The sequence below is a fragment of the Rhipicephalus microplus genome, chromosome 9 (genome assembly GCF_043290135.1).
Source record: "Rhipicephalus microplus isolate Deutch F79 chromosome 9, USDA_Rmic, whole genome shotgun sequence".
Taxonomy (NCBI): domain Eukaryota; kingdom Metazoa; phylum Arthropoda; class Arachnida; order Ixodida; family Ixodidae; genus Rhipicephalus; species Rhipicephalus microplus.
The window spans coordinates 83,916,320-83,931,674 of NC_134708.1; the positions used below are offsets into that span (position 1 = coordinate 83,916,320).

General features: G+C 43.4%; 1 protein-coding gene across 9 annotated transcripts in view; it reads right to left on the reverse strand.

The window, feature by feature from the left end:
• The window catches only part of LOC142771973 (DDB1- and CUL4-associated factor 1-like), a 149,023-nt gene that overhangs the window by 35,457 nt on the left and 98,211 nt on the right, over window positions 1–15,355 (reverse strand). For all 9 annotated transcript variants that reach the window (XM_075874008.1, XM_075874007.1, XM_075874006.1 and 6 more), the window contains exons 23-25: window positions 12,529–12,595; window positions 3,703–3,774; window positions 419–475 (exon numbers count right to left, since the gene is read on the reverse strand). In XM_075874008.1, coding sequence (XP_075730123.1) covers window positions 419–475; window positions 3,703–3,774; window positions 12,529–12,595 — 196 coding nt within the window. The remainder of the gene's footprint in view (window positions 1–418; window positions 476–3,702; window positions 3,775–12,528; window positions 12,596–15,355) is intronic.

A 15,355-nucleotide genomic window follows, 5' to 3' on the forward strand; every position in this document is an offset into this window, starting at 1 on the left:
ATAAGATAGGCGAAGTGATACTACACGAAATGTAAGCTATTGGAAACAACAGAGTAAGAAAAACTGAAACTTAAAGCAGAAAAAAAATACAGAAAACAGACGACAAGAATGCACACACAACAAGCAACTATTCTTGCAGTTTGTTTTACGAGCAATTTTAACACCAACTGAACTGGCAGAAAATACACTTTCACAAAAAACAATCACAGGTCAATTATTACATACAAGCCAGTTAAAAAAACAAAACAAAAAATGAACGGCAAAACTCAGCTATCTCAACTGCTTCAAGAGAATGGAAGTGTTGCTGTCACTACCATTCGCACTTCAAATTTAAAAATTACACCACATGATCGAGTGTTTCAAACATGCTATTTGACCACCCAAAGTGTTCACCGCACAGCAATCAATGTTCACTGACCTTGGACGGTTGGCAGTGCGTAAGTTCAGACTCGTGGCACGAGTAAGTTGCTTCTTCCTGCAAACAACAAACACAAATTACTCTTTTGCTCAATCAGTTGATTAAATTCTCGGGTTTCACACGCCAAAACCACAGCACGATTATTAGGTGCACCACAGTGGAGGACCGAATGAATTTTGACCACCTGGGGGGCTCCGAGATGTGCCTAAATCTAGGTGCACAGGCGTTCTTGCATTCTGCCCTCACAAAAATATGGTAACTAGGGCTGGGAAATGAGCCCGCATCGCCAAACTTGCTGCACGCTCAAGATGTTTCCTTGGCATAGCTAATGCCAGTTGAAGGCAACAATGTTGCCTGCCTTTCTACAATGAAGATTGCACTTTAATTATTAAAACACTGTATAAATTTAAGTTTGAATTCACAAAAAGCAAAATATTAACAAATATGAAATGATGAAGATATTTAGGTGTCAATCAGGTCAGGAGCATTATTTTGACAGGCATCATAATAATGCACATTAAAACACTTAGCTTCCTTAGATACCTAATCGACATAGATGATATTTGCTGATTATATGTAAGCTTGTGTGTTGAGTTAAGTCATGCAATTTTTGTTCTAATACTATATACACGCAGTTTTTTAAAAATAGCAGGCATTTCACAAGCCTTGTTGAAAGCAATATTTACCTACACCGAGAAAGTTAATAATGATGATGGAGGGCTTTGCAAATTTTCCGCATTAAGTGCTTTTTATTGTGCACTGGAATCGCACACAACATGGGTCTTTTAGCCCATTACCCCTATCAAAATGCGGCCGCGGCGACCGAAATCGAATCCACCATCTCTGGATCTGCAACATAGCACCACCACGGTGGACTCAACCGTGAAAGTTACGAAGTAAATCAGATGTTCTACACCCAGTTGAACAAAAGTTATGGCGTGTTGAACATGCATGAGTGAAATCGAACTTCTGTCTGGAGAGAGACAACAAAATGTTTATTTGATGTTCTGCGCGAGAATATCAGCGAATTGGATCCTAGAGGCGCTGTGTGCGAGATGATCGCCATCTGGCAGTAATCTTGTAAAACGAAAGCATCTGCAAAACGCAGAGCCACGGGTAGATGGCAGCACCGCATAATCTTAGCAAAAGGCTGGAAACACACGCCCTTTCGTGCACAGCGAAGCATAGTCAGCGCAGCGCAATAAACACCATGGTCTTCGGAATCACCTATTTATGCATCTTATAGTATAAAAAGACACACCACGGAATAATGATGTATTGATATTGTGCTTCAGATATGTATAATATTTGCTTTTTTATCGACAATGCACAGAAGTATAAATACACACACCAGATAAAGACGGCAGGGAGTTGAGGAAGTGGTTGAACTTTGGCCTAGTAGCTGAATCATTTCATTTGACAGACAGAAAGACAGACAGACCGAAATTTCTGCATTGCAGCGTCCCAGGAAAGACTAGTATAGTCTTTAAAAAAATATTCAGGAATCCTTTGCTATCAGCAAATAGGCGTGCAATGGCGTGTTCCACCAGTGACTGAGGTCCCATGGCATATGCTCCTATGGCACCTCACCCAAAACCAGCGCCGTCTACACCCAACCTTGCGACAGCTGCGACTGCCACGACAGCGTACAGTTCCAGTGCTGTAAAAAGTCTGGGGCATGCTGGCTGAAAATGCCACAAGTACATGCAACTGAAAATCTGATCTGATGTTAGTGTAACTTGTATAACTGCATTATTAACCTGTTTCTTTAAAACCCGTCAATTCTGAAAATCACATAATTCAGATGCGTTCTCTGACTTTGACAAGCCTATGTATAGTTCAATGGCACCGAACCCTCGTTGTTTCGGCCATCTTTCGGCGCAATCCAGTCAAATCGGACAGTTTTTGTAGCATTCCGAGTGCGACCTGAATTGCGACACAAAGGAGTGAAAACGGCGTTCATGGACAACTGAAACAAGGTGGCATAGTCTACATCACCACTGTTATCAGTGCGAACTGTACAGTAAAGCCAGCGACAATGTTTCACGTTAATTTCCGGTCAGCACATTTCGAGTTGGTTAGGAAGGGCACGTGCTCAGCTGCTCTAACATTGTAAAAAAAGTCGCAAACGAAAATTGTAGATTTTAGATACCATATTTACTTGCATAGCCCTCGCACTTTTTCTTTTTTTTTTTGCGAAATATCGATGAAAAGTTGGAGTGTGTGAGAATAACGCGGGGAAGATTTTCTATGAAAACGCACAGACCAAATAAGAAAACTAAGTGGTTGCAAATCAGAAGTCTCACGCCAGCAACTAGCTGCAAACTTTGACAAGAACTAATGAAAACTTGAAAAAAAAAGAAAAAAATGGGGACAAAACATATTAGACACGTTTGGTTGCGCTAGCCAATGGGAGGTTCCAAAAAAAAGGAGCTCACCATGCTTTGGCCAATGAGTGTTCAGAAACTATCCCCTCAGAAGAAGGACGATAAAGGACGTTCTGTCGAATCGACGCCATTTCGGAACGTGGCAAAACGCGCACAAAGAAAACACCTTCAAAATAAAGGCCCAAGATGGCAACGATCGGCCAACTGCCACCAAAGCAAGCTTTGCGCAGCAAGATTGAACAAATTTTGCCGCTTGCAATGCGTTTTGCGGCTCCCGTGGCACCTAAAAAATAATTTTTAACCCATTTCCTCAGTGCAATCGGTGATAATATTTAGAGAGCAGTTGCCTAAAAATACAAATATGCCTTAAATGCGTTTTTCTCGAAACGGCTTTTTTAGTAATCTTTTTTTACTATTCTAAGACAAGTATCTTTCTCCATAAAACACACTGATGAGGCAAAATATATACTTATATATTGTTTACATTGAGAAGTTTTAATCTGAGAACTCTACATGTCACCAATTTCATCATCACAGCTTTATTATTAGAGATGAAAATGAAGGTGAAAGGATCATTTATAAATTCCCAGGCAGAATGCCACGGATTTCAAAGTTTACTGTACAAAACGAGGATCTCCTTCAAGATATCCGTCGTCATTGAAAATGAAAAAAAAAAAAAAAATTGATAACATTACATTATTGAGCTGGATTTGACTGCAATAGTATTGAAAACTTGCCAGCACATGCTACACATTCTCGATAAAAGCTCTGAAAACTTGGCAAAAAAAAAAAAAAAAAAAAAAAAAAAAAAAAAAAAAACTTGGCAAGGACACATTTTTGATGCCAAAGACGGCAATTCATTCCAGCAACGACCTCAACAGAGACTTGCAAACTCACCAGCCCCGTGTAGAGATTGTAGACGTGAAGTTCTCCGACCAAGGTGCCGAGGAAGAGATACTGAGAGCCAGCCTGCAGTCAGAATGAAGGTAAGTTGAAAGCAGACTGAAATGCGGTTAGGCTGAAATGCAGTGCAAAGCAGCCAATGAAATGTTCACAAACCACTGCTAAGCACTTTACGACCAAGACCTTCCACCACTCGCCCCATTTAAGGGAAGAGGCACTTAGCCATCAGGCATCTTATTATTTAAGCTAGGGTGATGAAAACTTGTGAGATGGTGTATTTACATGTGCATATGTCAAATATGAACTCAGTTTTTATGTACCTCATACAATTTTGTTTTTAATTAGTCATCATTCAAAAGTTATTTTAATCTTTTCAGTAAATTGGCTGTACATATCTTGCTGAATTAAATGTCATTGCATTCTACAATTAGCAAAGAGTGAAAAAAGCACGTTTCATTGCTCTAGCTTTCCTACAACAAAGGTTATGAAGTTTAGAAGTTCATCCTTCCATTATCAAGGAACGATAATTTTTGTATTTTATTTTTTCTAAAAATTTATGGTGTCCTATAGTCGCATAAGTCATTTTCGTGCACTCACTAAGCATCCAGCTTCTCAGCAAGACAAAAATTATTAAATTCCAGTGTACCAAAGCTGAGAAGCGCTTGTCAAAAGAATGAAAGGGGGCCAAAAAACTGAAACAGAGCAAATGGCAAAAAACAAAAGCTCTGTATATTCAAGGAATTCTACACAAACAAAAATGCTTCTCTTTGCATATAAATGCCTCGGAAAGCACCAGGGCAGTAGTCTTTGTCGCACTTTTGTTGTTGCTGCCGCTTTGCTTGTCGCAGAAGCCTGGAAGATGCTGAACGCTTTCGCTCGGCACTCATGATTCGACGAGAATCCTTTTCTTCTGCCCGTCGCTAGCTCATGGTGTTTTGCTTTAGCTGAAGTTCTTTGAGGATACGTGTGGAGGCTTCTTTCATTCCCGATATTGACTTCGGATATTCACTTCAAATGCAGCACATTTAGCCTGACTGGGCACCCTCCCAGAGCTCCATTCACTGTCAACAAGTCCACAGTTGCGGCACTCTGAAATCAGCTTCATCACAAGTCCATATTCACGCTCACCTTTTTCAATAGAAATGGTCTCATTGCATGTCCGGAATTTAGTTGCCTTTCAAGAAGCTTGTTTATCGGGGATAAGTCCACGATCCCGTAGGTAGCTGCCGACGGGTCCAAGTCCTCGTGCGCTGTCGCGAGCCTTCGCAGCTTGCGCTCGCTGGCCGAAGTTGCCGATGAGCTGCTGATCTTATCAGCACTCACTTTCTGCTGTTGCGCACGATTGGCACTCGTCAAAAAGGTTGTCTATTTCCTTATGCGCTGCCTATCGCCGACGTCGTCCAAGGCGGCCGGAGAAACAGGCAGAGATGTCGGCGTTTCATTCGACGGATCGTGTTCCGTCGCTGCGCCGTCCTGTACTAGGTGTGCGTCGGATATAAACGCGCCATTATTTCTTTTTGCTGTGGATTTCTTGTGCTCTTTTCCAAACTTGTGAACGGTGCGGAACTTGTGATACAGCTTCGGCACGATGAAAGGTTCAAGCGAGGTTCAAAACGTGGCTGAGAGTGTAAGCCTAACGCACTGGCCCGGTGGCGTGCCTGAATGTGCAGACTTGAAAAACGCTTGCTCCAATTTCTCGCTAGCTCGCGCGGGTTCAGGAAGCAGACGAGGACAATGACACGTGAGCGAGATGTACTTGCCGCTTCACGTGCGCCCTACTGCCACACGCAGCAGACAGCTCGGGAAAACGCGGCCGAGAGCGTAGGCCTACCGCACTGTCCCAGCGGCTTCGTCGAGCTCATTCAGCGCCGTACGAGTATACCGTAGAACGTAGAGACTATACAGAGATGCTTGCTCTAATTTCTCGCTAGCTCCCGCAAGTTCAGGAAGCCGACGAGTACAAAGTGACAAACACTCGCTCCTTCGCGTGCGCTCCGCTGCCGCACGCAGCAGACAGCTCGGGAGGCCCGGCGAATCGGAAGGTGCGATTTAGTCACGTGTGCTCACCGCACCAATAGGCTCACGCGACGGGGCTTTTTTTTATGCGGATTCACGACATGCATACTGAGTGGACGAAAACAAACGGGGCGGGATAAGAAAAAAGAACGGCGGCTCTTTCTAATGCGACCAAGACGGCTGCTGTATCAAACGTAGAACGGCAACACCGCCGCGCTGAAAAAGCCCACTTTTCACGCGTCCATCGCCGAAAGTTCAGCTCACTAACGTCGCATAAACTACTCTCATGGCTAAATTACCAATCTAGGACGCGTGAAAATTGGCGAGATTATGCAACGATAGTGGGAGAATCCAAAGCGATTTTCGGTCTCCAAGACCCGCTTCTCCCCTTAACAGCTGCTTTAATGCAACCGGTTGCTAGAAAAGTTAGCAGTGAATAAAATTTTATGGCGCTCTTATTTGGAACGCTATACCGACCGATGTGAAAGCAGCCCTTCACTATTCTGTGGTTGTGAAGAGTTTGATGTTCACAAACAGCAGACTCTCAGTCAACGAAACTCCCTCAAACAAAATTGCTGCTTTAACGGAACAAACTGCCTTTGATACGATTGGTCTCGTACTTCAATTCTGCGGCCTTGCTCCTCTCTCAGTAAACAAAACTCCTGTTAAACAAAACACATTTTCCTGGTCCCTTCAGGCTACGTTAAAAGAAGTGTATGGTTTGATAAATGATCCGTGTGCTTTTCTCTATCTCTAAAAGTTCATTGTGTAATCTAGTACACTCGAACCTCGTAATATTGGTTATAACAAAGTAAATGAAAAATAGTCTTGCAATAGACAGTGTAAAGAATATACCTTCATAACGATTTTTTGGATATAACAAACTTAATTTTATGTAAGAAGCAAGCTTATTATAGTGAGGTCCAAGTACATACGCATTTATGCCAGTTTCGTTTGTGTAACTGTTTGTACCGTTTGCAGAGTTATGCAGTACGTCTAACCACTGCTTCCGAAACTAGCCAGCCAGGCTATAGGACCAAGACTGTTTTTTCAAAATTCTTGTATAACATGCTGAAAGTGACAAAAAAGAACAGCCCACAATTAAATTAAGGCGGACGCGGGTCTTAGAATGGTGAAAAATGGCCAAAAAGTCGATTTTGAGAAAATGCGTTATTTGAAATTTTTAGACCTATAAGCACGTGTCCTCAAATTGCGAACGCTGAATTCGATCAGTAAATGGATTAAAATTGATTATGAAGTCGCCACGGGAGCCGCAGAACAACCCACGGCAGGTCAAACTGGTTCAAACTTCCCGCGCGCGCCGCCGGCTAGGCAGTCGGCCGATCGCCGCCATCTTGGGCTTGTTTTGAAGCTGATTCCTTTGTGCGAATTTTGCCACCCTTCAAAATGGCGTCGCTTAGACAGAACGGCTGCCCTCGCCCCTTTTTCGGAGCCTCCTTCCGAGCAGCTGATTGGCCGGAGCGCGCGCGCACCAGGCGAGCCCCCTGTTTCTCGCTTCTCATTGGCTGATGCGGCCAAAGTTGCCCGCACTTTTTTTGTATATTGTTTGTCGGCCACCGATTACGCTTGCGCATGTTGTTCGTCTGCTTCCCACACGTGCCTGCTTGTGCTACGCGACCGACGCACCGACTTTCCATCTTTTGCCGGCATGATTGGAGACACTCGTCTAAAGAAGAAGACGCGCCAAGCGTACGGCAAGAAACGAAGGCGCCCGTGGAACGCCCGCCAGAAGAAAGCAGCCGACAACGTGCAGCCGATTTCGCCCAATGCCGCGGAAGCGGCGCATTCCGACGACAGCGCGCAGCCGTTGCCGCTTGTGTCCGAAGCGGTGCACTCTCCTGTGCTTTGCAGCAGCACCTCATCGGATTGTGTCGTCGTCGGATCGTCATCTTGCACTTCCAGCAGCATCCTAGACCGTGACACGGCGTTTTATTTGGCGGACGAGTTTGCTGAGTGCGCGAGAAATGCAGCAGTCTTGAAGGCATCACTCGCATTGCAGTGCGCGACGGAACGCAAGTTCGAGTTACTAGATATTGATCTGGAGGATGGTGGCAAAGAAAACGGGACAGAATTTGGTATTGTTGATCTGGCGGCGATGTGCTCGTTATTTGGACTTGTCGCGTGCCCAGAATGCGGTGAAAGAAGCGTCGCTATTTCAAAGGCCAAGAAAGAGTACGGGCTGTGTTCGAAGCTCATAGTCACGTGTGGTAGTTGTGACTTTCGCGAAGAGCGTTTTTCGTCCCCACGTATAGCCGACGAGACCGACGCCAAAATAAGGCCGTTTGAAGTTAATATGCGTGCCCTGAAGGCCATCAACAGTATCGGCAAGGGGGCAACGGCTCTGTCGGACTTCTTCGCCGGGATGAATATTTCGCATCGAGGGCTTCAACACAAGTTACCAAAGCCACATGAATATAATGAAAGAAGCCTGCTGTGCGACTGCTGTCGAATGCGAAGCGGTGAGCGTTGCTCGCGTCAAGGAGCTCTATGCGGAGTTCGGCAACGTGCCCGGAAACGTCGACGTCATTTATGACGGCACCTGGCTTACGCATGGACATAGCTCGCATATATGTGTTGGCTGCACTGTTGAGATGTATAGTGGTCTCGTGATACACCATATCGTGCTATAGAACATTTGCCTGGCTTGCACCACAGGACCCAAGGAAGGAGAAGCAGGACATTCTGCCTGGCTTATTCAGCATGCCCCTCTGTGCCAGAAGAATGTTGATTGTAATGCTGGCCAGATGGAAGTGGAGGCAGCACTACGCTTGTTTGAGCGGTCACTTGAGAAGCACAAGCTTCGTTATACGACAATGCTGTCGGACGGCGACAGCAGGACATTCCATGCACTCACAGAAAAAGAGGTGTACGGCTTCATGAAGGTGGCCAAAAAGGACTGCATAAATCATGTACACAAGCGTATGGGAGCTGCCTTACGTACCCTTGTAGAGAAAAAAAAAAAAAAAGCTCAAGGTGGCTCACTTGGTGGAAAGGACAGACTTACGCAACAAGAGATAAAGAAGATCACCTCATACTATGGCTACGCATTGAGAAGCCACAGGAACGATGTTCCATGTATGCAGAAGGCTGCTTTAGCAACTTTGAACCACATGTCTTCAACTGACGAGGCACCAAAGCATGACCTTTGCCCTGACGGCCCTGAATCATGGTGCGAATTTCAAAGAGCCCTTGCGAAAAATGAGAAGCCGCCACCACACAAGGACAGCCTGCCCGATTTCGTAACTGAGGCATTGGAACCTGTGTTCAGGCGGCTGAGCGACAATGCCCTCTTGGAAAGGTGCAGCGGTGGGATCACTCAGAACCAAAGTAAGAGCCTGCACGGTATGATTTCGCAGCAGGCCCCCAAAACTAAGCATGCATCCTTGCGGAGCATTAAAAGGGCAGTTGCCGAAGCCATCAGCCGCTTCAACCAAGGCACAACCAAGAGCAACGTGAAAAGTGCGGAGAAGCTGGGCTACAGCGCTGGCAATAACTTGGTGCATCGCAGCCTTGAGAAGGACAAGGGCAGGCTGCAAAAATTGCAAAGAGAGCATCTCGACAGCAGTTCAACAAAGGAAAGACTTTCAAAGCGTCACAAGCCAGCAGGGGACTCTGCTTACAGCCATGGTCTGCTGTAAACAGTCATGATGGCAAATAGTGAGAATTTTTGCAAAAATAAATATTCTTTGTTTTAGATCTAAACATTGTGTAAATATATTGTCTATCCAAGGACAACATTATTACATGATTTTTTTGTGTTCCTTTCACTTGCAAGGCACTGCAACGACCACAAAGTAAAAAAATAATAATTCTTATGCTGAGTCAATGACTATTTTACAGTTCTAGAACAAGCTGTGAGCAGTATTCTGGGTGGGTACAGTGAAATTTAGCATGGCCATTTATCCTATAATATAGTGCTACAGAATGATGTCTATAATATCGCTATAGCTTCACTTTAGCAAAAGTTAAAGTTGCTAGAAACTTCAAACGCGTTTTTCTCAGTTCGATGTTTTTGCACATTGCACTCGGCCTTACGGGAGTTTTTCCTATGTTAAACTTGAGTGAATGCGACAAAGTTGGTATCATTTTATTCGTCTTGACATGATCTAGGGGGTGATGCTATTTCTATTTCTCTAGCATCACTTCAAAAATTACCATTGAAGATTTCAATGAGAGAAATTTATTGTAATATAGTGACCATAAGTGTTCGTCCGTTTTCTTGCTTATAAAATGCCTTCAAATGGATAAAAATAGCATCACCCCCTACAGCAAGTCTCCAGCATTGGGATTATGCATTCACTTTTTGGATTTAGCAAAAATAAATTGCCAAGAAGTCCCGTAATAAGTATGTAATTAATTAAGATTCAGACCTTTCAAATTTTCTAAACCACTTGAAATATTAAGAAACAAATTAGAGATTTGAAATCAGCATGAAAAACTAGCTTAGGTAGTGAAGTTTGGTTAAGACAGAGCGAAAAATTCAAAAAATTTTTAGAACCCACGTCCCCCCTTAACAGCGGCTCTTGGGTCAAATTGGCTCGTGCTTCAGAAAGCACCTGACTTGGCCAAGTAGCGGCATCATCGAACAATGAAATCGCAAGTGGTTTAAACGAGTGCCGATACATTTCGAGGCATTGCACAGGGGCATTTTTCATTTCCTTGGTGTGCCTTGACAATGCTGTTCGCATACTGAAGCCAGCAATCATGCATATAAAATTTTCGAACTTGAGTAATGTTTTCATCACCCAGCATCTGCAAAGCCAGTCTCGATGCAACACTTTGTCATGACGAGTCAACACAGATCGCTGAATATGCGAATTCCGTGTCCTGCACATGGCCGATACAGCTGAAGTCACTGCCACAGTCCCTAGACGACAATTCATTCATCATCGCTTATGTTTACCATGTGCAACTGACAAGAGACAACAGAGCTGCTGCTAATAGACCACTGGATGCTGTTCTCCAATTCTGAATTTCAATTTTCAATTTTGATAAACTTTTTTATTGTTTTTGAGTACAAGAAACAAAAGGATGTTGGGGGGCTAAAGGCACATAGCCTGTCGAAGGACCCAACACCCTTATACGTAGTTTGTACAGCACAAACAGTTGTACAGTAATCAACCTCTATTAAAAAATGAAATAACACACAAAAAAAACCAGCTTTCTCGGCATCCAGACCATCATGAAGAAAGGAAGCAATAGAGAAAAAATATCGTATAAAAATTTTCAAGTTACACTGAATCGGGCTTTGACTATACAGAACTGGTATCTAGCATAATTATTAATCTCTAAGGAAAAAGATTAGAGCATTAGAGACCTATGATACATAACGTAACATAACCTGACTTGTGCCGATGACTAGACTCTGTTGACACAATACTGTCAAATCGCCCCTTTTATACCATATTTGAAAATGGTTTTCTTAACAGGGCAGACTAGTCTTAGACATTTTTTGTTTATTTCTTCAGTGATCTTCATAAAACTGCACAGGGTTATGCATTTTTTTCTGCTAATATCAAATATTTAATTAGTTTTCCTGTAACTCACCTTGTCCCTGAGATAACTTAAGTTCACCCCCTATTGTTTAAGGCCGCCATAGAAAAAAAAAGTGCTTAATTAAAAGTGATATTTGGGATATGCCAACATAGACTAATGACTATAGAGTGAAAGTACGGAAGAATTTTTTTTTTTTGTTTTTAGGCCTTTGTTGATTATTTTGCAGCAAAATGAACTATACATTTTCAAAAGCAGTTGGAATTGTGTTACAATTTTGATTGGTAATTAATTAAAAGGCATGTGCTTTAAATTCTGCTCCCATACTTGCATTCTACACACATACAAGTTTCCACTGCAAAGAATTATTGTTGTACCTTCCCTAGCTACAGGGATATTGAGGCCTCAAAATTGAATAGTCACAAATTTATTTTTTTGAGAAAAATGAAAAAAAAAACTGAAAACACAGTTTTTTCAAAAAGCAACAATCATGGTGCGCATGTTTTGCAATCCTCATAAAGGCGCTCATAATGGTAGTACAGCTTTAGACAAAGGTGCTGGCAAATTATAAAGAAGCCTCAAAGTCGGTTCCCCATTTTTTTGCATGTTCTGCATGTTAACAGCATCAAAAATCTGGACAGTTAAAATGACATTACAAAAAAATTACTACTTCCTGATGTGTGGAAATTTGCAGACAGATAGAAAAATAATTGCAGACACCAAATATGTCAATTTTAAAAAATGAATTTTTTTTGTCACTTTTTGGTCTCAAAGACCAGTCTGCCCCCTTAAGGGCAGCGGAATTAAAATTATATTCAACATTACCAAAGGCACTTTGATACTCTTTTCAAGATTCTTGACACCAGTGCTTTTATTTAAAGCAACAATGTGAAAATTGAATTCGTATCAGTACTCCATCAACACATGAGGTAATGAGGATCATATAAAGCTCGAAAGCAGCGCTTCGCACTGCTGTGTATCCAATTTTGAAAAGACGTGTAAAAAAGAAATAGCTAAAACATACCAACAACAAATCTTGCTGACGTTACGTGCATAATGACAGAGGAGGAAACAAACACTGCATCCTATTTAGGGTCCCTTATTTGGCCGCTCATTTTGGTGCCCACGACTTCACAACGGTCAGCAAAATTCAGAAGACTGTCAATATAGACAAGACCAAAACGATCTCAAGCAATCTTTAGGAAGAAGAAGAAGAAGAAGAAGAAGAAAAAAATATTGTCAGCTAAACAACCGCTCGACATGCCTACAGAAATAAATCAAGACACTTACTGAGAATGCACAGCAAGAGTAGCTGCTTGTGCCGTCAGGGTCTCGGAAAGTCCGCACCGAACGAAACCTACAACGCAAGAAACGGTAGTCGGGTCAACTGTTGACCTTTTGTATCAAAAGACAAGTTGTAGATTGGAGGCTCATTGGAAATACAGTAGAACACACAATTATGAAAAAAATTGGCAGAGGACGTACCTTGGGAATCGATGTTATGCGAAGCATGCGAATGGAAGGTGAATATTTTTTTTTTTAACGAGACGTTATGAAGCGTCACTAAATACATGTACAAATTCATGCACACACATACGTTAAACAGCCGTGTATGTTTTGTATTAGAAGTTGCTTACACAAGTTGCGTAACAATGCCAACAGCAACATAGACATTAGCAACACCAGAAGCGGTAAGTTGATATAAAGCGCTGGTGTTTGCGCTGGTGTGCGGATGGTAGCCTCAACACTGCTACACAAATCAATTTCGGCCGCCCAACTACAATTGACGTTAACCGGATATGACGGCTGTATCATAGGAGTACACTCAAACATCGTTATAATGCAACAAGATAACGAAATAATAGATATAACGAAGTAAACGAAATTCCCCTTGAAAGCTACATTGAGAACCATGCATTTTAAACCTTGTTGTAAACAAGTAAAATTCACTGGTAAATGGACGTAACGAACTAAATTAGTCTATCAAATAGTCTACAAAAAAAAAAAACGACCGTAGTGTGTTAAGTATATAATTTTCTGCGGAGTTTCACGCTCGTTCGGCGTGGCTCTTTCAAAAATCTTGTGCCGACTTTACAGCCACGCGCCGCGCGACCGAGACAGTCGTTCTCCTCGCACAGCCAGCGGAGAGGATTGAGGAAGCGCACAGCGGGTCACATGACCGAGAAGCGGCGCCGCGGTGCAAAGCGTTTTCCCTCTCAAGACGGCAACGACTGCGTCTCCGCTGCTACCATGGCTGCTACCCTCTGCGATAGCTTTTTTTTTTTCTCTCTCTTCGCGCGCGGCCTTGAAAGGAGAAGGGCCTCTACGTGCAGAGACAGAAAAGGGAGAAGCATGGCACAGGCGCGTCGCAGATTGGCATTTGAGAGAGGGCAAACAATCAGCCACAGTCTTTTCTTTTCTTCTTATGTGATTCAAGAGAAAAGTGAGCCCCGTAGCTGTCTGCATCAGAGTCCGACACGTCAACAGTAGCTCACGAAGGATGGGGGTAAGGAGGGATTAAAAGGATAGGATTAAAAGGTATATACATAGAGAGAAAAGGTATATACATACGGGCGGCGATGGCGTAGTGGTTAGAGCATCCGCCTCGCATGCAAGAGGTCCGTGGTTCAAATCCCGGTACCGCGCAGTTCCCAACCGGATTAAAAAAAAAACCGCGTGTTGATGGAACTGCATTAAGAGGCCTGGGGTGCGGCCTCACCGGCAAACACCGCCGAGAACGCACACCCTCACCAGAGAAGGATTGGCCACCCTGGTGCAGTATCTGGCCACGACCTCCCACATGCTTACGTCAAATAACTCACGGCCCTCAGTCCCCAGCAGCTGTGAAGCAACTGACCAAGGCGGCGGTCAGATCTGCAACGCAGCAGAGGGTGCTAAGAATCTCTGGATCCGGACAGGCCGCCATTGGAACCTGAACTTGGCAACGTTTAACGCTAGAACCTTATCTAGTGAAGGAAGTCTAGCTGTACTATTCGAGGAGCTAGAGGGTGTTAAATGGGATATAATAGGGCTCAGTGAGGTTAGAAGGACAGATGAGGCCTATACGGTGCTACAGAATGGGCACGTCCTTTGCTACAGAGGCTTGACAGACAGAAGAGAACTGGGAGTGAGGTTCCTAATTCACAGAAACATAGCTGGTAACATAGAGGAATACTATAGCATTAATGAAAGGGTGGTAGGTATCGTAATTAAACTGAATAAAAGATACAAGATGAAGGTAGTACAGGCTTACGCGCCTACATCCAGCCATGATGACGCTTCAGTTGAAAGCTTCTATGAAGACGTGGAATCGGCAATGAGTAAGGTAAAAACACAGTATACTATAGTGATGGGCGACTTTAATGCAAAGGTAGGGAAGAAGCAGGCTGGAGACCAGGCAGTAGGAGATTATGGCATCGGTACTAGAAACGCCAGAGGAGAGCTACTAGTAGAATTTGCAGAACGCAATAATTTACGGATTTTGAATACCTTCTACCGAAAACGAGAAAACCGCAAGTGGACATGGAGGAGCCCTAATGGCGAAAATAAGAACGAAATAGACTTTACAATGAGTGCACACCCAGGAATCGTGCAGGATGTGGAAGTGATTAGCAAGGTACGATGCAGTGACCATAGAATGGTACGGTCTCGAATTCGCCTAGACTTAAAGAAGGAACGACAGAAACTGATACGCAAGAAGCCAATCAATCAGCTAGCACTGAGAGGGAAAGTACAGGAATTCAGAGTGAACAGGTACTCGGCTCTTAGTGAGGAAACCAACCTTAGCGTAGATACAATGAATAATAATCTGACGAGTATCATTACGGAGTGTGCAGTGGAAGTTGGAGGCAGGGTAGTTAGACAGGACACTGGCAAGCTTTCCCAGGAAATGAAGAACCTAATTAAGAAGCGTCAAATCATGAAAGTGTCAAGTAAAACAGGCAAAATAGAACTGGCAGAGCTTTCGAAGTTGATTATTAGACGTAAGGTATGCGATGTAAGAAGGTATAACATGGAGAGAATTGAACACGCTCTGAAAAACGGAGGAAGTGTCAAAGCATTGAAGAGGAAACTTGGGATAGGCAAAAGTCGGATGTATGCACTAAGGGACAAAAAA